General features: G+C 47.5%; 1 protein-coding gene across 4 annotated transcripts in view; it reads left to right on the forward strand.

The window, feature by feature from the left end:
- The window catches only part of NDST1 (N-deacetylase and N-sulfotransferase 1), a 79,245-nt gene that overhangs the window by 27,274 nt on the left and 29,323 nt on the right, over positions 1–22,648 (forward strand). For all 4 annotated transcript variants that reach the window (XM_052642550.1, XM_052642552.1, XM_052642551.1 and 1 more), the window contains 3 exons: positions 2,100–2,987; positions 11,601–12,095; positions 14,950–15,037. In XM_052642550.1, the coding sequence (XP_052498510.1) occupies positions 2,475–2,987; positions 11,601–12,095; positions 14,950–15,037 (1,096 nt within the window). In that variant the 5' untranslated portion in view covers positions 2,100–2,474. The remainder of the gene's footprint in view (positions 1–2,099; positions 2,988–11,600; positions 12,096–14,949; positions 15,038–22,648) is intronic.

The raw sequence follows: 22,648 nt of genomic DNA on the forward strand, positions 1-22,648 counted from the left end.
ACTTGGGTACACCCTGGGAATAAGCTGGGCCAGTCGCCCCAGCTCTCTCGGCCGCACCTGGGAAGCCTGTCCCGCCTTGCCCTGCCGTCAGCTGGAATTGCAGGGACTCCCTGGAAAGCTCTGCCTGTTCCCTTACGCCTACGCTGTGCTATGCATCCCTCTCTCTCCCTACCCTGGGCCAACCCTTGCTTGGCTTTCTGGCCAGTTCAGGTACCACTTCCTTCAAGGAGCCTTCCTTAATCCTCCCCCTTCCTCCCCAGGGGGATTAAGTGCCCCTCAGTTCTCTCAGATACCCTCCCTCCTCCCACTGTCACACTCCCTGCATCGTGGGTGCCTGTTTTCTTGGCTGCGTTGGGTTCCCTCTGATGCTGGTACATCGTAAGAGACTGAACTGTAGAATATCAGAGGTGGAAGAGTCCTCAGACATCATCTGGCCCAGGCCCCTCGCTGACCGACGAGAAGCCTAGAAAGGGGCAGAGTGTGCCTGAGGCCACACAGCACGTTATGGCAGAACTGGGAGCAGACCCAGTGGCTAAGACACGTCCTCATTTCATACCCCTGCCTCTTTGCTGAGCACATCTTTTAAAAATATTTGTTTTCACCTAGTCACAAGATAACAAATGATTATTATACAAAATCTAGGAAACAAAGGAAAAGAAAAGTCAGAGATAATTGTTACTGTTTTTTGTTTTGATTTTTGGATTTAGTACCAGTTTCTGGCTTATACGTAAAATTTTTCACAAAAGACAGTATGGTCTTACAAACGTGTTTTCTACTTTAACAATATATATGGTAATTATATTTCTGTGTCAGTTAATGTCTTCCTTCAGCATACTGTAAATGGCTGCCTAGGATTCCATCACATGCTTGCATTATAATTGCTAAAGACAGCCCCCTATTGTTGGGCATTTGCTATTATAAACAACACTCTATGCTATTATACAGAACGGGAATTCGTTTTCTTGTGGGGAAATCTTTGCACACTTCTCCAATTACTACCTCTAGGATGAGTTCCTAGAAGTACAGCTGTAGGGTCTCTGGTAGACTGTACCCACGCTGAGCAGACCATGTGGTCTAGGGGCTGGGAGCGGGTTTGAGGATCTTCATCCCTGCCTCTGGGTCTGAGACTCACATTCCCCTCCTGGCTGTGCCAGCCCAGTCCCTCACACCTCCTACCCTCCCATCCTGCAGGGGAGCTCTCCTGCCAGTTTTCAGCAGCTACCTCCACTCAGGTTTAAGGGAGACTAGAGCGCCGTGGTCGGGTTGCTGTTTGGGTGAGGATGTTGGGCGAGCTTGGGATCCTCAGGGCAGGGGGTTTGGTCGCGTGCTGTGCTGGGCTGGTGTATGCCACTGTGGGCTTGTGCCCTGAGGATGAGAGATGCCTGTTGTATTTGGGGCAGATAGCGATAGCTGCCGTTTCTTACGTGTGGCTTACGCCGTCCTCCTCCCGTAGGTTTCCTCAGTCACCCTCGACCCCAGCCAGGTGCAGCAGGCCTGGTGATTTCACACGTGAGATCGCTGAAGCTTGAGAGGGCCTTCTAGCACAGCCAAGCCGCTGATGCTTCACAGCCTAAGTCTGAATCCTAGTCTGAGCCTTAGGCTTTAATCTGTCAGATGGCACTGCTAGGCGCATTCCGAGAGAGAAATGGGTGGGAAGCACGCGGGTAAGGGAGTGGGGGAATGCGGCGTTGGGTCGTGATTTAGAATTCCACCTCTAGCTGCCAGGCCTTGTGAACGCTTATTGTCCCACTTCATTCTTCCTGCTTCTGGAGTCTTCTTGGTGCAGTCTTGGACTCTGGTAATCATGATAAACAGCATCTATCACTGTAGACACCATATGCAGGTAACTGCTCAGCGTGATGTATGTATCATGGGACGAAACCTCCCAGCCTCTGGTGAGGCAGGTACTGTGGTTAACACATGGAGAGACTGAGGCTCAGAGAGATGAAGAAGCTTGCCCCAAAGCATGCACCCAGGTCGAGCAGCAGTAGTTGAACTCGGGCCTGCCTAGATCAGGTCCTGTGGGTCCACAGTCGGTGGAGCCCCCCAGGGCCCACACTCTGGCTTTCCACCTTCTGATTCTCCTTCTCTCTCCACAGCCTTGGCCCCGGGGGCCCCATTGAGTGAGCGGCATGTGGCGCCCCCAGGCCTGTCCAGCATCCTTCTGCACGCTGCCCAGCACCCCCAGGAGGCCCTGACGCCCTGGGGCACTTCTGCTGTGCACAGGACCACGTGGGGGTTTGCCATGGTGACATAAAGGGGTGCGGAGGAAGGAAGGAGCGCAACCAGCCGTGGACTGCGCCCCTGGCTGGGAGGAAGGGCCAGGGCCCAGATCCTCCTCTCCCCTGCCCACTGCGGGCCTCACTCACTGAGTCTCTGTGAATCTCTTGGCTGGTGGACAACTCGGGCGTCTCCTCCTGCGTGGGGCCTTGGGGCAGGCCGGGGCCCTGGTGGCCACGGTCTCGGGGGCCAGGATGCCCGCCCTGGCGCGCCTCCGCAGGTTGTGTCGGCACGTGTCCCCGCAGGCCGTCCTTTTCCTGCTGTTCGCCTTCTGCCTGTTCAGCGTTTTTGTCTCGGCCTACTACCTTTATGGCTGGAAGCGGGGCCTGGAGCCCTCCGCGGACGCCCCTGAGCCTGACTGTGGGGACCCTCCTCCCGTGGCCCCCAGCCGCCTGCTGCCGCTCAAGCCCATCCAGGCAGCCACCCCTTCCCGCACGGACCCGTTGGTGCTGGTGTTCGTGGAGAGCCTCTACTCGCAGCTGGGCCAGGAGGTGGTGGCCATCTTGGAGTCCAGCCGCTTCAAGTACCGCACGGAGATTGCACCGGGCAAGGGCGACATGCCCACACTCACCGACAAGGGCCGCGGCCGCTTCGCCCTCATCATCTATGAGAACATCCTTAAGTACGTCAACCTGGATGCCTGGAACCGGGAGCTGCTGGACAAGTACTGCGTGGCCTACGGCGTGGGCATCATTGGCTTCTTCAAGGTACGCGGGGAGCAGGTCCGAGCAGTGAGGGGCTCCAGCCGAGCTCGATTCTCATCCCGCACTCGCTGGCTGAGTTCCTGACTTTCCCACCTGTACAGTGGGTGTAATGACAGCACCTCCTCCCAGCTTGTTGGTCGTGAAGGGTGAGCGGGTAAGTGTAGGTAAGGTGCTTGGGGTACATGGTGCCCCGTGTCTGATAGGGCCTTTTAGGTATTAGCTTTATTAGGAGCCTTGCCTGCCTTACACAGGCCTTGCATGCTGCTGGCCCATTCTTAAGAGTGGCCCTAGGCATGGGTGCAGAGGAGAAGAGCATGTGCTCTGCTGGGTCATTCAAAACCTGTCACGGCAGTTCTCCCAAGGGCGGGGCTATGTCCCTGTTTTGCAGATGGGCAAACCAAAGCTCAGGAGGGTAAAGTTAGGTTACAGGAGGCCATGCTGCCTGTAAGTGAGAGAGCCAGCCTCTGAGCCCAGACTCAGATGGTTGGGACTCTGGGTCCTATACCCTTTCCTCTTGGCTGTGGAGGGGTATATGGAGTTCATGCACCCCTTCAACCAGAACCATTTTGCATTGGAAGAAGGAAGGGAAAGAAATCCCAGAGGACAGGTGAGCTGCTCTGGGCTTGGTGGGGTACCCGGAGCAACTGCTGGGACCATGGTCCTTTCTGAAATTGTCATGGAGAAGCTGTCCTTGGGGAGGAGGTTGGGGATAACAGGACAGGAGACCCAGAGGCTCTGGCCAGAGAACCCTGAACTGCAAGGTGGGTGACTGGGACTAGCTGGGTGCTTGGGGGTGTTTGTTCCTCCATTCAGCAAATATTTTCGGAGTGCCTAGCATGTTTAAGTTCTTCGGTGGGCACTGGGACACAGTGGTGATAGAAGTGTGCAAAGTCCCTGCGGTTGTGCTGCTGACATTTCTGTGCAATGGGTGGGGTGGGTGACTAGACAGTGGGCAAATAAACATACCATGTGGCAGGTGGTGATAAGTACAAAAAAAAAAGCAGGAAAGGGCACGTGGATGATGGATATGGGCAGTGATGCTGGTTTTGATAGACTGGCCAGAGACGTTTTCTTTGATTAAGTGACTGGAAGGGCGTGAGAGGAGCCCATGACTCTGTGCAAAGGGCCTTCCAGGCAGAGGAGACAGTAAACACACAAGTCCCAAGGTCAGCCCTTGTGTGGCGTGAGTGGAGAGAGGAGCAGGAGATGGGTCAGAAGTAGCCTGTGTGCACCGGTGGCTGCTCGTTCGTGCCCAGGCGTTGGTGGCACAGCTGCGCCCTGGTCCTGTGCCCTGTGCTGGGAGGACTGGTCTAGATGAGGGTGTCTCACGGTGTATTCTTTCACACACTAATGGAGTAGGATGCTCTGCCACTAGAAAAGGTTTTGTGGGCCAAGAAATTGAAGGCCCTTAGAAGTCCTGCAGTGGACCAACCTGGTGAGCTTTGTTCCCCAGCTGGCTTGATGACAAAACCCTTTATTTCATGTCTCAGCATCTGGGGAATGCTGGCCTGGTTTATGGCTGGGCAGTGGTGTAGCATCAGACGGCTGCATTGTCTGCTTTCCCTTTGCTCCTGGACTCTGTTCCCTTTCCTGACATGAGCTTCATTATGCTCGATGCAGAGCCCCAGGCCTGAGAAACGTCGGCGTGGCTGACAGCTACTGAGTGCTCAAGCACAGCCACACACATCTTATGCACTTTATGTGAACTAACACATTTGACACTCATAGACCATCCTCCAAACCAGGTGGAAGTCATCTTGATTTGAGAGAGAAGGAAACTGAGGCACGGAGGGGCAAAGCAGTGTCCCCACACTCAACACCTCTAATGAGCATAGGCGTAGGATTTGAACCTAGGTGATCTGGTTCCACAGACTTTATTCCCAACACTGGGATGGGTCCAGGAGCATTGAAAACCATGTATTTAGTAGCATTTGCACCAGAGGCCATGCCCAGTGCCCAGAGCTCCCCTGGTTTCTGGGGACCAGTCAGTGGACTCTGGTCATTGGGCGCAGTGGGTACAACAGAGCTGGGATCCTCTCAGGCCCTGGTCCCTTGCTATACAGAAGGTGAGCATTTGGCCCAGGGAGGGGCAGGGGTATGCTGAGTCTCCTGTGGGGCCTGTGGTCATTCCAGTTCTCCGTGCTCTTTCCACCCTACTGTGAAAGACAAGACCCCCTCCTTGGTTTTCATCAGGGGCCGGTGACTTTCCATTCTGACTGGAGCCATCTGGTGGTCAAGCTGCGTGTTTCTGCTCTTCTGCAAGAAACATGTGCTGCAGGTCGGGGGTTGGGACTCCAGGGGTCTGGACGCGCTCACTTTCCAATGCCCACAGCACTGGACTCCCTGGTCAGTGGGAGAGCAGGGGCTGGAGAGTCCAGACTGTGGGTCAGCTCTTTCTGTCAGTTATAGACAGAGTGACCTTGGGCAGGACATTCAGCTGGTCTATGAAATGGAGCCAGTCACAGCACCCGCCTTTGTTGTGCCACATTGAAGACAGGACAGTGGACAGAAAGCACTAGCACAGTGCTTGGTGCCCAGAGCCACCCAGGAAATGGCAGCTGGCTTGCCTTGCCATCTTACTCAGCACACACAACTGGGGGTGGCTCTCTGTCCTGTGGCTCAGCCAACATGTACCCCTGAAGTCCCTGAGGGCAGAGTCGGTCTTCATCAGTAGCCCTGTTTTCCTGGCTGAGCCTGGAAGCTCCAGGTTCCCCCGGGTTGAGCACATCCTGACAGAGGCCTGACAAGGGCCGCTAATGCTTTCTGTGCACACTTGTGTGTGTGTGTATAAGTTACCTCAGTTGTGTCTGACTCTTTGCAACCCCATGGACTGTAGCCTGCCAGGCTCCTCTGTCCATGGGGATTCTCCAGGTAAGAAGACTATAGTGGGTTGCCGCATGCTCCTCCAGGGGACCTTCCAGACCCAGGGATCAAACCCCTACATTGGCAACTGGAGTCTTTGCCACTAGTGCCACCTGGGAAGCCCTGTTTGTACACTTATTCTGTGCCACACCCTCAGCTTATTGCCCTGCAGGCCTTGTTGTTCAGTTGCTCAGTCATGTCCAACTTTTTGTGACCCTATGGACTGCAGCACTTAGCATTCCAGCTTCCCTGTCATTCACCATCTCCCAGAGATTGCTCAAACTCATGTCCATTGAATCGGTGACGCCATTCAATCATCTCATCCTCTGTCACCCCCTTCTCCTCCTGCCCTCAATCTTTCCCAGCATCAGGGTCTTTTCCAAAGAGTCAGCTCTTCCCATCAGATGGCCAAAGTGTTGGAGCTTCAACCTAAGCGTCAGTCCTTCCAGTGAATAATCAGGGTTGATTACCTTTAACATTGACTGGTTTGATTTTCTTGCAGTCCAAGGGACTCTCAAGAGTCTTCCCCAGCACCACAGTTCAAAAGCATGAATTCTTCAGCGTTCAGCTCTCTTTATGATCCAACACTCACATCCATACATGACTACTGGAAAAACCATAGCTTTGACTAGATGGGCCTTTGTTGGCTAAGTAATGTCTGTGCTTTTGAATACCATGTCTAGGTTTATCATAGCCTTATTTCCACGGAGCAAGCGTCTTTTAATCTCCTGGCTGCTGTCCCCATCCCCAGTGATTTGGGAGCCCAAGAAAATAAAGTCTGTCACTGTTTCTACTTTTTCCCTATCTATTTCCCATGAAGTGATGGGATGGATGCCATGATCTTAGTTTTTCGAATGTTGAGTTTTAAGCCAGCTTTTTGACTCTTCTCTTTTACTTTCATCAAGAGGCTCTTGACTTCCTCTTCGCTTTCTGCCATTAAACTGGTATCATCTGCATATCTCAGGTTGTTGATGTTTCTCCTGGCAGTCTTGGTTCCAGCTTGTGAGTCATCTAGGCCGGCTTTTCACAGGATGTACTACTCTGCATACAAGTGAAATAAGCAGAGTGACAGTATATAACCTTGACGTACTCCTTTCCCAGTTTTGAGCCAGTCCATTGTTCCATGTTCGGTTCTGTTGATTCTTGTCCTGCCTACAGGTTTCTCAGGAGGCAGGAAAGGTGGTCTGGTATTCCCATCATTTTAAGGATTTTCCATAGTTTGTTGTGATCCACACAGTCAAAGGCTTTAGCATAGTCAATAAAGCAGAAGTAGATTTTTTTTTTTTTAATTCCCTTGCTTTTTCTAAGATCCAACAGATGTTGGCAATTTGATCTCTGGTTCCTCTGTCTTTTTTGGATCCAGCTTGAACACCTGAAAATTCTTGGTTCACATACTGCTGAAGTCTATCTTGAAGAATTTTGAGCCTAATCTTGCTAGCATGTGAAATGTGCAATTGTGTGATAATTTGAACATTCTTTGGTGTTGCCCATCTTTGGGATTGGAATGAAAACTGACCTTTTCCAGTCCTGTGGCCACTGCTGAGTCTTCCAAATTTGCTGACATATTGAGTGCAGCACTTTAACAGTATCATCTTTTAGGATTTGAAATAGCTCAGTTGGAATTCCATCACCTCCACTAGCTTTGTTCATAGTGAGTTTCATAAGACCCACCTGACTTCACATTCCAGGATATCTGGCTCTAGGTAAGTGATCACACCATCGTGGTTATTTGGGTCATTAAGACCTTTTTTGTACAGTTTCTCTGTGTATTCTTGCCCCCTCTTCTTCACCTCTTCTGCTTCTGTTAGGTCCTTGCTGTTTTTGTCCTTTATTGTGCCCATCTTTCCATGAAATGTTCCCTTGGTATCTCCAATTTTCTTGAGATCTCTAGTCTTTTTGTTGTTTTCCTCTATTTCTTTGCATTGTTCACTTATGAAGGCTTTCTTATCTCTCCTTGCTATTCTCTGGAACTTTGCATTCAGTTGAGTATATCTTTTCCTTTCTCCTTTCCTTTCTCTTCTCTTCTTTTCTCAGCTATTTGTAAGGCCTCCTCAGACAACCACTTTGCCTTCTTGCATTTCTTTTTCTTAGGTATGGTTTTGGTCAGTATCTCCTGTACAATGTTACAAACCTCTGTCCATAGTTCTTCAGGCATTCTGTCTACCAGATCTAATCCCTTGAATCTATTCATCAACTCCACTGAATAATCGGAAGGGCTTTGATTTAGGTCAGACCTAAATGCTCTAGTGCTTTATCATATATAATTCTCATAGGTCTTGTGAAGTGAGTACTTTGTTTTCAGGTGAGGAATTGAGGCTCCAAATGTAACATGGCTGTCTAGACTGACACAGCTCGTAAGTCTGAGCCAAGATTCAGCCACCACGCTCAGCTCTTTTAGCCCACTTTTGGGAGCAAACTGACCAATGGCTGTAAGACCTGAGGCCCTAAGAAGTAGTGACTTGGCATTGAAACATGTATACTATCATGTAAGAATCGAATCACGAGTCTATGTCCGATGCAGGATACAGCATGCTTGGGGCTGGTGCACGGGGATGACCCAGAGGGATGTTGTGGGGAGGGAGGTGGGAGGGGGGTTCATGTTTGGGATTGCATGTACACCTGTGGTGGATTCATGTCAATGTATGGCAAAACCAATACAGTATTGTAAAGTAAAATAAGGTAAAAATAAAAATTCAATGAAAAAAAAAAAAAAAGTAGTGCCTTGGGAAGTAGCACCCTGAGGTTTCCAAGGTCATGCAACCAGTTACTCTCAGTCTGTACTGCTGCTGCTGCTGCTGCTAAGTCGCTTCAGTTGTGTCCGACTCTGTGTGACCCCATAGATGGCAGCCCACCAGGCTCCCCTGTCCCTGGGATTCTCCAGGCAAGAATACTGGAGTATTGCCATGTCCTTCTCCAATGCATGAAAGAGAAAAGCGACTCTCCGCGACCCCATGGACTGAAGCCCACCAGGCTCCTCCGTCCATGGGATTTTCCAGGCAAGAGTACTGGAGTGGGGTGCCATGTACTAGGCCTCCCCATTCCCGGGTCAGGGCTGTTCCTTCCTCTGCCTGATGACCCCACTGGAAGACTTGGTGTCTCCTGTGTGGGTCCCCAGTGCTGAAGAACAGGAGGGATTCCTCTCCCTTGGGGCGAGGCCCACAGTGGGGATTCAGTCTCTGCCATGCTTATGGTTACTTTCCCTTCCCTTCCCAGACATTTGCTTTCACTGCAGGTTGGGGTGACAGTCAGTGACTTGGCTTTCTCCCTTCCTTGCCGCGTCCCAGCAGGCCAGCTGCCTGAGCTGCCAGCGCCTGGCAGTCAGTTCAGGATCGGGGCTTTGAAATGGGATATCCCAGTGCCTGTGGTCCGCTGTGGCCTCCCCGGCCACAGCAGGTGATGGACAGGGTCTGAGATGTCGCTGGCCCCCACTGCCTTTGTCCCTGGTGCTAGCTTAGTAGTCTTGGGGACTCTGGGGCTGGGGGAGGGGCCTCTCAGTTAGGGACTCTCAACACAAGGGTGGGGAGTTGGCACGTGTTCCTGGTGTGTGGAGAGTGGAACACAGGCCCCTTACCTCAGCTTGTGAGGCCAGGGCCCTCCAGAGCCTTACAGAAAAGCACTTGTGCGTGGAGGTTATTACTGAAAGGTGCCCTGGCACAAGGCTTGGCCCTCTCAAGTGTCCTTGCATGGCGCTCACAGGCCAGCTCTCCAGCATGGCCCAGTGCACCACCCTGCCTCCCTCTCCAACCATTTGGCGCCCTTTGTCCACTCTTGCTTTGTCCCACCGCACTCATTCCTCACACAGTGGTCAGATGGACCTTTAAAATGCAAATAGGAACCTGTCATCCCTCTGTTCAGATCCCATTGATGGCGTCTGTTGGCTTCCCAGTGCCACTTCCAGCCTCCAGGGTCCTGCAGGTCTGGCCCCAGCTGACCTTTCTGCCTCTTCTCCCTGTTGATTACTCTGCTGGCCTTTCCATGTTCCTTGACTGTGCCGCACTCTCTCCAATCTCAGGACCTTTGCACTTGCTGTTCTTTGAACTTGGCTCCCACCTCTGCCCTAGTTGACACTTGCTCATTCTTTAAATCTTAGTTCAGAAGTCCGTTTCCTAGCGAAGCCTCTCTTGAGCTAGCTGACTATGCTCAGTTACCTACTCTTCTATAGCTCTGAACCTCTTCTGTGTAGTTGTGCCACATTGACGTTTTATGTGCATTTCTGCTATTTTGATTTCTCTCTTCTCTGCTTGCCTTTATAGTTCATAAGGGCAGGAGCAGTGTCTGTTTTCTCACCACATGCCTGTTACTTAACACAGTGCCTGGAATAGTGAATAATTGTGGGTTAAACAAATGAAATGTGTAATGAACTGCTGGCATGTGCCAGGTATTTGGGATCTGTCTGTTCTTTCTTTTTAAAAATTCAGTTGCTCATCAAATATGCCTTTTCTCCCACTGGGTGTCAAGCCTGTGCTGGCACCAGGGATCCAAGGTGGAAATGACATCATCCCTGCCCTTGAGAGGGCGCGGACTGGCAGAGAGACTCTGAACAGATGGTGCTGCAGCTGAGGCTTTAATATGGTCCCAGGGATGAGAAGAGGGCAGATGCATTGGGTTTTGAAGGATGAGCAGGAGTTTGTCAGGCCAAGAAGACGCAAAGGAGCTGGCACAGGGGCAAAGACAGATTGTACTGCAACCAGAGGAGGGTGACTGGGAGGGTGAAGGACAAGGGGCAGGGGCTGTGGGTCTAGGGAAGAGGAAGGAGAGGGTGCTGGGGGTACTGTCTGAAGGTCCCCAGAGAGCTGGCAGCGGTGGGTCCTGGGAGGAGACAGGCACAGGGAGCTGGACTCCTGCGGGGCGTGGCCTCGGGCGTGCCGGGGCGTCTAGGGGTTGGGAGCACTTTGCGGCAGAGTGTCTCCTCCTGTACCCCCAGCAGTCTCCTGCGCTCTGATCTCTTCTCCGTGGGCATTCGCCCAGGCTTTCTCCTGAAGGAAAGATGGTGTAGCAGAAGCCAGCTTGGAAAGCCCAGGCAGGGAACCTGGTGGTCAGGTGGGCGGGCTCTGGGGTCAGCCATCTGGCTGTGCGGTGTGGCTCGTCCTGACCACTGTGTGACCCAGGACGGCACCGCGCTCAGAACCTCGGTGTCCTTGCCTGTGAAGCAGGGTGACAGAGGCTGATGTGAGGACTGAAGGAGCGATGGTGACGCCGCCAGCCCTGTTCTGATCACTTTGCCAGGCTTAATGCTCACCCTCCTCCACCAGCCCTGAGGGACTTGCTGCCATTCTTGGCCATGTTTTATAGCAGAGGAAACTGAGGCGTGAGGAGGTTACATAACTTGCTCAAGGTCAGGCAGACTGGTGGCAGAATCCGTGCGCTCCACTGCTGGCTTTCCCATGTGTGATTTTGGACAGGTTACCCAGCCTTTCTGGACCTGGTCTCCTTGTCTGCATAACGGAGATGCCTCCATTGTGGGGCTGCTGGGAGGATTACAGGGCCCCTTCATGTGAAGTATGCGAGCCTGGCTCCTGGCTTTGGGAAGCCGTCCTGTGTGTTAGCTGGCGTAGTACTGAGGTGGGCAGAGTGGGGCGTGCTACATTCACACAGGCTCAGGAGTGTGATGAGGCCTCTGGGAATGAGAGCGGGTACTGCTGACATTACTTTTCTCTGCCCATCCCAGTATTACACCTGAGATTCCATGGTCCCGGGGGGCTGTGGATCTGATGGCTGTCTTCCCCCTCCCCTCTCCTCCCCTCCCTGCTGCAGGCCAATGAGAACAGCCTGCTGAGCGCGCAGCTCAAAGGTTTCCCCCTGTTCCTGCACTCGAACCTGGGCCTGAAGGACTGCAGCATCAACCCCAAGTCCCCGCTGCTCTACGTGACCCGGCCCAGTGAGGTGGAGAAGGGCGTGCTGCCCGGCGAGGACTGGACTGTGTTCCAGTCGAACCACTCCACTTATGAGCCAGTGCTGCTGGCCAAGACGCGCTCGTCTGAGTCCATCCCGCACCTGGGCGCGGACGCCGGGCTGCATGCCGCGCTGCACGCCACGGTGGTCCAGGACCTGGGCCTGCACGACGGCATCCAGCGTGTCCTCTTTGGGAACAACCTCAACTTCTGGCTGCACAAACTCGTCTTCGTCGACGCTGTGGCCTTCCTCACGGGCAAGCGCCTCTCGCTGCCTTTGGACCGCTACATCCTGGTGGACATCGATGACATCTTCGTGGGCAAGGAGGGCACACGCATGAAGGTGGAGGACGTGAAGGTATGGCTGGGGGTGCCAGCAGGGGCAGGGGACGCCTCAGCACCATCAGCGTCTGCTGTCCCCACTGTGACTTTGCTCTCTGTACCTCCTTTATGCTGTCCGTCCCCCTCCCTTGGCCATTTGGTTCTATTGTCTTCTTCGCAGCAGGTTGCCATTTAAAATTATTTGAAGTACTGAATATAGAGGAATTTTGCTTCTGGATATGTGGGGCTCAGGAACATAACTACTGAGAGATGGGAGCTGTGCAGAGTTGTTTACCTACCTCTTAATCCAGACATGATTTTTAACTCTCAAAAATGTGTATGTCAGTATCAAAGCTCCTCCAAAACTCATAAAACAAGAATTAGAGCTTAAATTATACACAAGGCATACTTTAACTGAGCTCTGTATAGATGGTGGAAGGCATGTATTTAATTCAAAAAATGTTTACCTAACTTAACTAACTATATGTAAAAGCATTTTGCAAGCCATGAAATTTTACACGTTTCACTGTAAAAGAGATACCTACAAATTAAGACCATTAAGCATTCTCTAAAAGACAGCTTCCATCTACTCACTATTTTACTCAGGGTTATATGCAAAGGGAACAACATCACTTGTGTAAATGGGGAAATCAGTATCACATGCCATAAATAGAGGGCAGCCATAACAATAGATCCAGTGAAAACAAAACAGGGGATTAAATTCTAGCGAAGTACCGCTGCCTACTGACCGCCTGTCCTCTCTTATGTGAGATTAGTGAGAGTTAGAAATGTATTAGCGCCAAACCAAGACTTTTTTTTTTTTTGATGTTAGGAGAAGTGAAAGAGACTTTACAGGAATGCTTTCCTCCCATGGGTGTTGTGTTGGGATTCTCTGTAGGTCCTGAAAGGGCCATAGTGGGTAGGGCCCCCGGGGTGAGGGGCAGGGGGATGTGTTGACTCTTCCTTGGTCCAGAGTGAACTCTCTGCTCCTCCTTACACCTCCAGAGGAGAAGAGCAGAGCAGGGACTGTTGGGGAGCAGGCAGTGTCTGGGGAGTCAAGACCTGGGTTCAAGTCCCAGTCTGCCCCTAAGTGGGTAACCTGAGTACACCCCTTCCTTTGTCTGAGCCTCAGCAGTGAAATGACAAGATGGGGTGGGTGGGAGGGCCCTGGATGGCTGGGGTGGGGGTGGGGTGTGTGTGCAGGTGCCAGGCTCTGAGTTCTCTGCCCCACTTTTAGGACAGGGCAGTATGGCTTTTTTACATGTTTGCTTCTGAGATTTCACCTCCTCAAGGGCTCCTCTGTTGGAAGAAAGTTTTGTGACAACTCCTCGTGAGCCCTCCAGCTGAGGCTTCATACAATGCCACAACCCACCTCCCACAAAGTAGATTACTCTGTTTTCTACCTAGGTCATTCTTCCAGTGGCCCAGCCTTGCTCTCTCCTCTGTAACTTAGGTCTTTGCTCCCTGTCCAGGATGAGTCCTTGAGAGGTCCAGAGTTGGCCCCAGAAGGAAATCAGGCTGCCAGACTCAACTGTGTCTCCCATGAACCCCAGACTTGGCCTCTTGGTTCTTATTTTCCCCATTTTTAGAGTGAGAAGAGTGCTAGCAGTTTGGAGCTGTTTCTGTAGAAGAGTACCAACAGAGATGCCTTCTTCCACGCACGCAGCTCAGTGGAGACTGCCGAGCCCTCCAGCAGCCGGGTCCCATTTGCCTTAAGCATCCTTTTTTGAGTCAGAATGGACAGCTTAAAAAAATTTTTTTCTTCAGTCCCAAGCACTGGCGACAACTGAGCTTTTCTTTCAGGAACATGAATGTTGCCTCATTAACTTGTACAGTACGGGCTGTCCAGTACAACTTAAGTAATACCAACAGCAGCTTTTATTCAAGGCTTGGCAAGCACCAGGCTCTGTGTTCAGCCCTTTCTGTGTGTTGCCTCATCTGATCCTCACAGCAGCTTTGTGAGATGGGTATTGTTTTAAATCCCGTTTTACAGAGGCAGACACTAAGATTCAGAAAGGTGAAGTGACTGGCCCAAGGCAACACAGCTAGGGCATGGCTATCCATGAGGTAGTGCATGGCCCCAGGAGAGCCAGGACTTTCGTTTGCAAAGTGTTCTGATAGCAGGCTCTTGCAGGTTTCCCAGCAGCCTTGCACATCATGCCTGGTAGGGATTTTTTGAGTCCCTACTCCAGAGGACAACTGTTTGCTTGTTTGACAAGGGTCAGCATCCCTTCGCTGACATGCAAAGCACTGTGTGTGCCGTGCATGGAAACGCTGCATTGCTGGACACACAGTACCTCTTTGGAAAAGTTGTGGTCCTTTGATATCAGCCTTTTAGTCACCAGTGAGGTGAAATCCCCCTCGTTTGGCAGATGGAGACGTGAGGCTCACAGTGGCAGTGACTACAGGCGTGGCGATGCCACCATTTTTCATCATTTGCCAAAATGCCAGGCTGTTTTACATGTAGTATCTCATTTAAGAGTCCCATGAGAGAGCTGTTGTTATCCCCATTTCACACCTAGGGAAACTGAGGCCTGGAGAAGTTGCTAAACTTTCTCAAGGACACAGCAGTACCAGGCTTAGGGTCTAGGCCTTGTCTGGCTGGAGGCCTGGTGGAGGTGGCGGCACAGGCCGGCTTCGTGGGAACAGGGCCTGCACGGTCACACAGGGCCCCATGCTTTGAAGACGCCCACACAAGGTGATTCTCTGCTGTTGCCTTCCTGACATTTTTAACAATTTTTGTGCAAACATCCCTATTCTTATTTTTCCCTGGGCCCTGCAGCCTTTGTAGCTGGTCCTGTTGGAGCCAGACCCTTGATGTGGGCCCTCATGGGAGGAGCAGGAGCTCCTGGCTTCCTCTCACCCCACTGTCCCCACTCTGCCTATCCTAGGCCCTGTTTGATACACAGAACGAACTACGGACACACATCCCAAACTTCACTTTCAACCTGGGCTACTCAGGGAAATTCTTCCACACAGGTAAGTGGGCCTGGCTCTGCCCCTACTCACAACTTCCACGGGCCCTCAGCATCCAGACCCTCGGAGTGCAGTGCCGTGGGGACAACAGGAGAGTGCATGGGCCACTTAGGGTCACATTTGACCTGACCCCTGTGGCCTCTCCCAGAGCCACACAGCCCACAGAGCAGTCCCAGCCCCAGGTAGAGGGCATTTGGGGGTAGCAGTGATGTGACGACAGCCCCCAGTTCATCCCCGGCCCTCAGGCTCTGCTGTCCTGGGGGTGGGCATCTTCTCCCTCTTCTCTGTCTCACCCCCGCCTTTAATATTCTTTGTACTGCTTCTGCCTTACAAAGGAATTGGTTGAATTTTAAGAACATTACAGAAATATATAGCAGAGAAAGTGAAAAGGCACTATAATTGTACCCACCCCAGAGATGAGCACTGTCATGAGTTTATTTTCTTTCTTTCTTTTTAAAATTTTATTGCTGTATAGTTGATTTACAATGTTGTATTAGTTTCAGGTGTACAGAAAAGTGATTCAGTTATACATATATACATATCCATTCATTTTTAGATTCTTTCCTCATATAGGTTATCCCAGTATATCGAGGAGAGTTCCCTGTGCTGTACGGCGGGTCCTCGTTGGCTCTCTCTCTCATTTATGGTCGTGTGTACATGTTAATCCCATACTGCTGATTATCCCTCCCCCTTCTTTGGTAACCATAAGTTTGTTTTCCATATCTGTAACTGTTTCTGTTTTGTGACTAAGTTCATTTGTATCATTTTTTAGAAATCAGATTCCGCTTATGAGATATGATATTTACTTTGGCTTATTCAGTATGATAATCTGTAGTATCCATGTAGCTGCAAATGGCATTATTTCATTCTTTTTAATGGGTGAGTAGTAGGTACTGTCAGTTGCTCAGTCGTATCCGACTCTTTGCGATCCCATGGACTGTGCCCGCCAGGCTCCTCTGTCCGTGGGATTCTCCAGGTAAGAATACTGGAATGGATTGCCATTCCCTTCTCCAGAGGATCTTCTGACCCAGGAATTGAACTTGGGTTTCCTGCATTGCAGGCAGATTCTTTACCGTTTGAGCTACTCTATGTGCCTTCTCTTTATCCATTCCCCTGTGGGTGGACATTTAGGTGGTTTCCTTGTCTTGGCTGTTGTAAATAATGCTGCAGCGAACATTATGGTGCATGTATCTTGTCAAATTATGGTTTTCTCTGAATATGTGCCCAGAACTGGGATTGCTGGATCATATGGTAGCTCTATTTTAGTTTTTTAGGAAACCTCCATAACATTCTCCCTAGTGGCTATACCAGTTTACATTCCTGCCAACAGTGTAGGAGGATTCCCTTTTCTCCACACCCTCTTCAGCATTTACTGTTTGCATATTTTTTTGATTTTTTTAATTGGAGAATTGTTTTACAGTGTTGTGGGGATCTCTGCCTTACATCAGTGCAAATCAGTCATGATCATATATGTATATATATCCCCTCCCTCTAAGCCTCCCCAGCCCCCTGGCCTGCTCCACTCCTCTGCATCATCACAGAGCACCGTGCAGAGCTCCCTGTCTATTGTTTGCATAGTTTTTGATGATGGCCATTCTGACTGGTGTGAAGTGATAGGTCACTGTATTTTGCTTTCCTTTTCTCTGATATTTAGTGATGTTGAGTATCTTTTCATGTGCCTTTTGGCCATCTGTATGTCTTCTTTGCAGAAACGTCTGATCTTCTGTCTATTTTTTGATTGTGTTGTTTTTTCGACCTAGAGCTTCATGAACAGTTTTGTGTCTATTTTGGAGATTAATCCCTTGTCAGTCACTTTGTTTGCAAATATTTTCTCCTATTTTGTGGATTGTCTTTCTGTTTATGGTTTCCTTTGCTGTGCAGAAACTTTTGAGTTTGAGTCCCATTTGTTTATTTTTGTTTTTGTTTTCATTACTCTGGAAGGTTAATTCAAAAAGATCTTGCTGCGATTTCTGTCAGAGTGTTCTGCCTGTGTTTTCCTCCAAGAGTTTTATAATGTCCAGCCTTATATTTAGTTTTTGATCCATTTTTAGTTTATTTTTGTGTCTGGTATTAGAGAATAATTTCATTCTTTTGCATGTAGCTGTCCAGTTTTCCTGGCACCATTTATTGAAGAAGACTGTCTTTTCTCCAGTGTGTAGTCTTGCCTCCTTTGTCATAAGTTAATTGCGCATAAGTACGGGGTTATGTTTCTGGGCTTGCAGTCCTGTTCTGTTGACCTGTATTTCTGCTTTTGTACCAGTAGCATGCCTCTTGGTGACTGGGCTTTGTAGTGTAGTCTGAAGTCAGGGAGCCTGATCCCTCCGCCTGCATTTTCCTTTCTCAGCATTGCTTTGGCTATTCAGTCTTTCGTGACTCTGTACAGACTTAAAATTTTTGTTCTAATTCAGTGAAAAATGCTATTGGTAATTCGATAGGGATTGCATTGAATCTGTAGATTGTCTTGGGTAGTATACTCATTTTTGACAGTATTGATGCTTCCAATCCAAAAGCATGGTATATCCCTCCATTTGTGTCATCTTCTGTTTCTTTTCATCAGTATCTTATAGTTTTCATAGTACAGATCTTTTGTCTTACATGGGTTTATTCCTAGGTATTTTATTCTTTTTGATGTGATGATAAATGGGATTGTTTTCCTAATTTCTGTTTCTGACCTTTATTGTTCGTGTGTAGGAAAGCAAGTGATTTCTTTGTATTAATTTTGCACCCTGCAACTTTACCAAATTGATCAATGAGCTGTAGTAGTTTACTGGTACCATCTTTAGGATTTTCTGTGTATAGTATCATGTCATCTGCAAACAGTGGCAATTTTACTTCTTTTCCAACTTAGATTCCTTTCATTTCTTTTTCTTCTTTGATTGCCATGGCTAGGACTTCTAAAACTATGTTGAATAAAAGTGGTGGCAGAGGACATCCTTGCCTTGTTCCTGATTTGTAGGGAATGGTTTCAGCTTTTCACTACTGAGAATGGTATTAGCTGTGAGTTTGTCATATATGGCCTTTATTATGTTGAGGTAAGTTCCCTTTATGCCCACTTTCTGCAGTTTTGTTTGTTTGTTTTTTAATCATAAATGGGTGTTGCATTTTGTCAAAAGCTTTCTCTGCATCTATTGAGATGATCATATGGTTTTTGTTCTTCAGTTTGTTAATGTGGTGTGCCACATTGATATGTGGATATCGAAGAATTCTCACATCCTTGAGATAAATCCCACTTGATGGTGGTATGTGATCCTTTCAGTGTATCGTTGGATTCAGTTTGCTGCTATTTTGTTGAGTGTTTTGTGTCTCTGTTCAGTAGTTTCTTTTGTGTGTGTTGTGTCTTTGGTTGGTGTCAGGGTGATGGTGGCCTCATAGAATGAGCTTGGGAATATTTCTTCTCTGCCGTTTTTGGGAAGAGTTTCAGAAGGATAGGCATTAACTTTCCTCTAAATGTTTGATAGAATTTGCCTGTGTAGCCCCCTGGTTATGGACTTTTGTTTTGGGAGTTTAAAATCACTGTTTCAGTTTCAGCACTTGTGACTGGTCTGTTCATATTTTCTGTTTCCTCCTGGTTCAGTCTTGGAAGGTTGTGTCTTTCTCAGAATTTGTCCATTTCTTCTAAGTTGTCCGTTTTTTTTTGCATATAGTTTCTGTGTGTATGTGTGTGTGGGGTCATCTTATGATCCTTTGTGTTTCTGTGGTGGTCATTGTGTACCTTCTTCATTTCTAATTTTATTGATTTGCACCCTTTGCCGCTTCTTTCTGAGAAGTTTGGCTAAAGGTTTATCAGTTATATCTTTTCAAAGAACTGGGTTTTAGGTTCATTGAGCTTTTCCATTGTTTTCTTTGTCTCTATTTCACTGAGTTTTTTACTGTGATCTTTATGATTTCTTTTCTTTTACCAACTTTGGGTTTTGTTACTTCTTGTTCCACTAGTTGCTTTAAATGTAAAGTTAGGTAGTTTATTTGAGATTTTTATTGTGAGGGAAGATTGTATTTGCTGAGTCCCATAGGTTTGCTATTTTTTTATTTGTCACTTGTCTCTAGTTATTTTTTTATTACCTCTTTGATTCTTTCATTGATCCGTTGGTCGTTTAGTAACATATTGTACAGTCTCCACATATTTATGTGTTTTACATTTTTTCCTCAGTAATTGATTTCTAATCTCATAGTTTTGTGGTCAGAAAAGATGCTTGATGTGATTTCAATTTTCTTAAATTTACCAAAGCTTGATTTTGGCCTATGATGTGATCTGTCCTGGGGAATATTCCATGTGTAGTATAGAAGGTGTTTCCTGTTTTCTATAAATATCAACTAAGTCTATTTGGTCTAATGTTTCTTTTAGGGCCCATGTTTCCTTGTTTATTTTTTTCGTCTGGCTGAAAAATCCCCCACTATTGTGTGTCACTGTTTCTGCTTTTATAGCCATTAGCATTTACTTTATATATTAAGGAACGCCTATTTTGAGTGCTTATGTATTTACAACTTAAAAAAAATGACAAGAAACAAGGAAGGGCACAATGTAATGATCAAGGGATTAATCCAAAAACAATATATGACGATTGTTATATACACATACCCATTATCCTCTAAACTCTTTCCCATCCAGGCTGCCATATAGCATTGAGCACAGTTCCATATGCCATACAGTAGGATTTGATGCTTATCCATTTTAAATATAGTGGGTGTGTTCACATGTATCCCAGACTCCCTACAACCCCTTCTCCCTGCCCTTCATCCCTGGCAACCATAAGTCATTCTTAAGTCTGTGAGTCTATTTTGTTTTCTAAATAAGTTAGCTTGTATCCTTTCTTTTTAAATTCCCCATACAGGGAATATTTTGTGGTATTTCTTCCATCTCTGTCTGATTTTCTTTACTCAATATGAAAATCTCTCTGTCCGTCCATGAGGCTGCAAATTGCATTATTTCATTCTTTTTAGTGGCTAAGTAATATCTCCTGAATAGGTGTTGCACTTTTTCTTTCTCCATTCCTCTGTCAATGGACGTCTAGGTGGCTTCCAAGTCTTGGGTATTATAAACAGTGGTGCAGTGGACCCTGATGTGCGGGTATCCTTTGGAATGCTAATGTCTTCTAGATGTATGCCTTGGAGTAGGATTGCTGGATCGTGGGGTAGTTCTGTATATAGTTTTATAAGGAACCTCGGTAGTGTTCTCTGTAATGCGTGTACCCATTTACACTCCCTGCAGCAGTTTAGGGGCTCCATTTTCTCCACATTCTCTCCAGCATTTATTGTTTTTAGACTTTTTTTTATAATGGCCATTCTCACCTATGTGCAGTGGTATCTCATTGTAGTTTTAATTTCCATTTGTTTAATGATTAGTGATGTTGAACATCTTTTCATGTTCTGTTGGCCATTTGTATGTCTTCTTTGAGATGTGTCTGTTTAGGTTTTGGGTCCAATTTTGCATTCTGTTGTTGGCATCTTTTATATATTCTGAACATTAAACCCATAGGAGGCCTACAGTGTTCCAGCATTTTTGCCCTCCTCTAGGTTGTCTTTTCACTCGTGTGAGAATGTCCTGTGATGCGTGGAAGTTTCTTATTTTTTGTTTTTTTTTTAAGGCCAATGTCTGATTTTCATTGTTTTCTGTGCCTTAGGTGTCAAATTGAAGGTTCCAACACCAAATTGAAGGTCAGGGAGATATTCAGCCTTTTTTTCTTCTACAGTTCTATAGCTTAGTTCCAGCATTTTAGGCCTTGAGGCATTGTGCATTAAATTTTGTGTATGGTATGAGGGAAGGTCCACTGTAAAGGTTTTGCACATGAGGTCTGAGTTTTGCAGTGCCATTTGTTGGATCTGTTCTTGGCCCAGCGACCAGACTTAGCACTTCTATCAGAAATCAGGTGAAATTAGAAGTGAAGGTTTGTTTCTTGGTTCTCAAGTCTATTCCATGGTCTGTATGTCTATGCTACTGCAGTAATACACATCTGGAATACTATTTGGCTTTTCAGTGTCCCTTGGAATTCCATGAGAATATTATGATGTTTTTACCAGTTCAGAAAAAAAAATCAGATTGAATAGGAATGAAATGAATCTCTATTTTTACTGAATAGTATTATTTGAACATTACTAGGCATTCTAATATATTTAAACATGTTGTTTTCCAATTATTTAGGTTTCTTTAAGCAGTGTTTTAGAGTTTTCAGGGTAGAAGCGTTTCACATCCTTGACTGAATTCTGAAATATTTTATATTATGTTTCATTTTTTTTGAAGTATAGTTGTTATTCAATGTTGTGTTATCTTCAGGCATACAGCAAATTGAATCAGTTGAATTATTCGTATATCCACTGTCTTTTAGATTCTTTTCACATAGGGGTTAATGCAGGGTACTAAATAGAGTTCCCTGTGCTGCACAGTAGGTTGTTACTAGTTATCTATTTTATATAGAGTAATGTGTGTATGTTGATCCCAGTCTTCTAATTTATCCCTTCCAGCCACCCCTCACTTTCCCTACTGGTAACCATAGGTTTGTTTTCTGTATCTGTGTTACCAATAATTGCATTTATGGCAACATTTCAGATTTTGGATATAAGTGGTATTATGTGATATTTGTCCTTTTCTGTCTGACTTACATCACTGGCTGTGAGAATCTCTGTGTCCATCCATGTTTCTGCAAAGAACATTATTTTGTTCATTTTATGGCTAGTAATACTCCATTGTATATATGTACCACTTCTTTACCCATTGTCTGCCAGTAGGTACCTGTGTGGCCTCCATGTCTTTGCTATTGTAAACAGTGCTGCCATGATCGCTGGGGTGCATGTGTCTTTTTGAATAATAGTTTTCTCTGGATATATGCCCTGGAATGGGATTGCTGGATCTTATGGTATTAATAGTTCTGTTTATTGTTTTCTAAGGAACTTGTATTTTCTTCTTCATCATGGTTATACCCGTGTACATTCTCACCATTTGTGTAGGAGAGTTCCCTTTTCTCATTACCCTCTCCAACATTTATTTATAGCTTTTTAAAAAAAACTTTTGTATGCATTTATTTTTTGCTGTGTTTACTCCTGGACTATCAATTTTTTTTTCTTTACTTTCTTCTGGGATATCTTTTTCTTCTGCACAACCTCCTCTTCTGGTTTAGGAACAATGTTTTCCTCCAGTTAGCATCATCTCAGTGTGGCAGGGAGGGCTCACTTGTGGGTCGATCTGACCGTGAGTCTCTAAGTCCTGTGCTGCCTCCTGGGGTCTTTGTTCACCTGAATGTGCTCAGTGACCACAGAATCTATATCTTTGCCCTTAAGTTCAGCACTCTCTGCATTTCTGAGCATGTGCAGTAAAAATTCAGCAGTCTTTTCAGACCACTCTTTGGCCTGTGCACACCTACCAACTCCATGCTGGAATGATGGAATGGCACGCATTGCCTGTTTACGGTGACATCCTTCAGATATTGGTGGCTTTTCAGATATGCATACACTTAATGGCCTGGGTGGTTTCTCGAGTGTTCTTAAAGTGAACACGAAGATTTGAACCTCTTGATCTGTGTGATTTGTGGGGTTTTCTGGGTCAAGTGTGTTGTGCTCCATTTTTAGAGATAACGTCAGACCCTGTTGGTTTTATGATGATGGCCATTGTGACCTGTATGACAA

The sequence above is a fragment of the Budorcas taxicolor genome, chromosome 7, assembly GCF_023091745.1.
Source record: "Budorcas taxicolor isolate Tak-1 chromosome 7, Takin1.1, whole genome shotgun sequence".
Lineage (NCBI taxonomy): Eukaryota > Metazoa > Chordata > Mammalia > Artiodactyla > Bovidae > Budorcas > Budorcas taxicolor.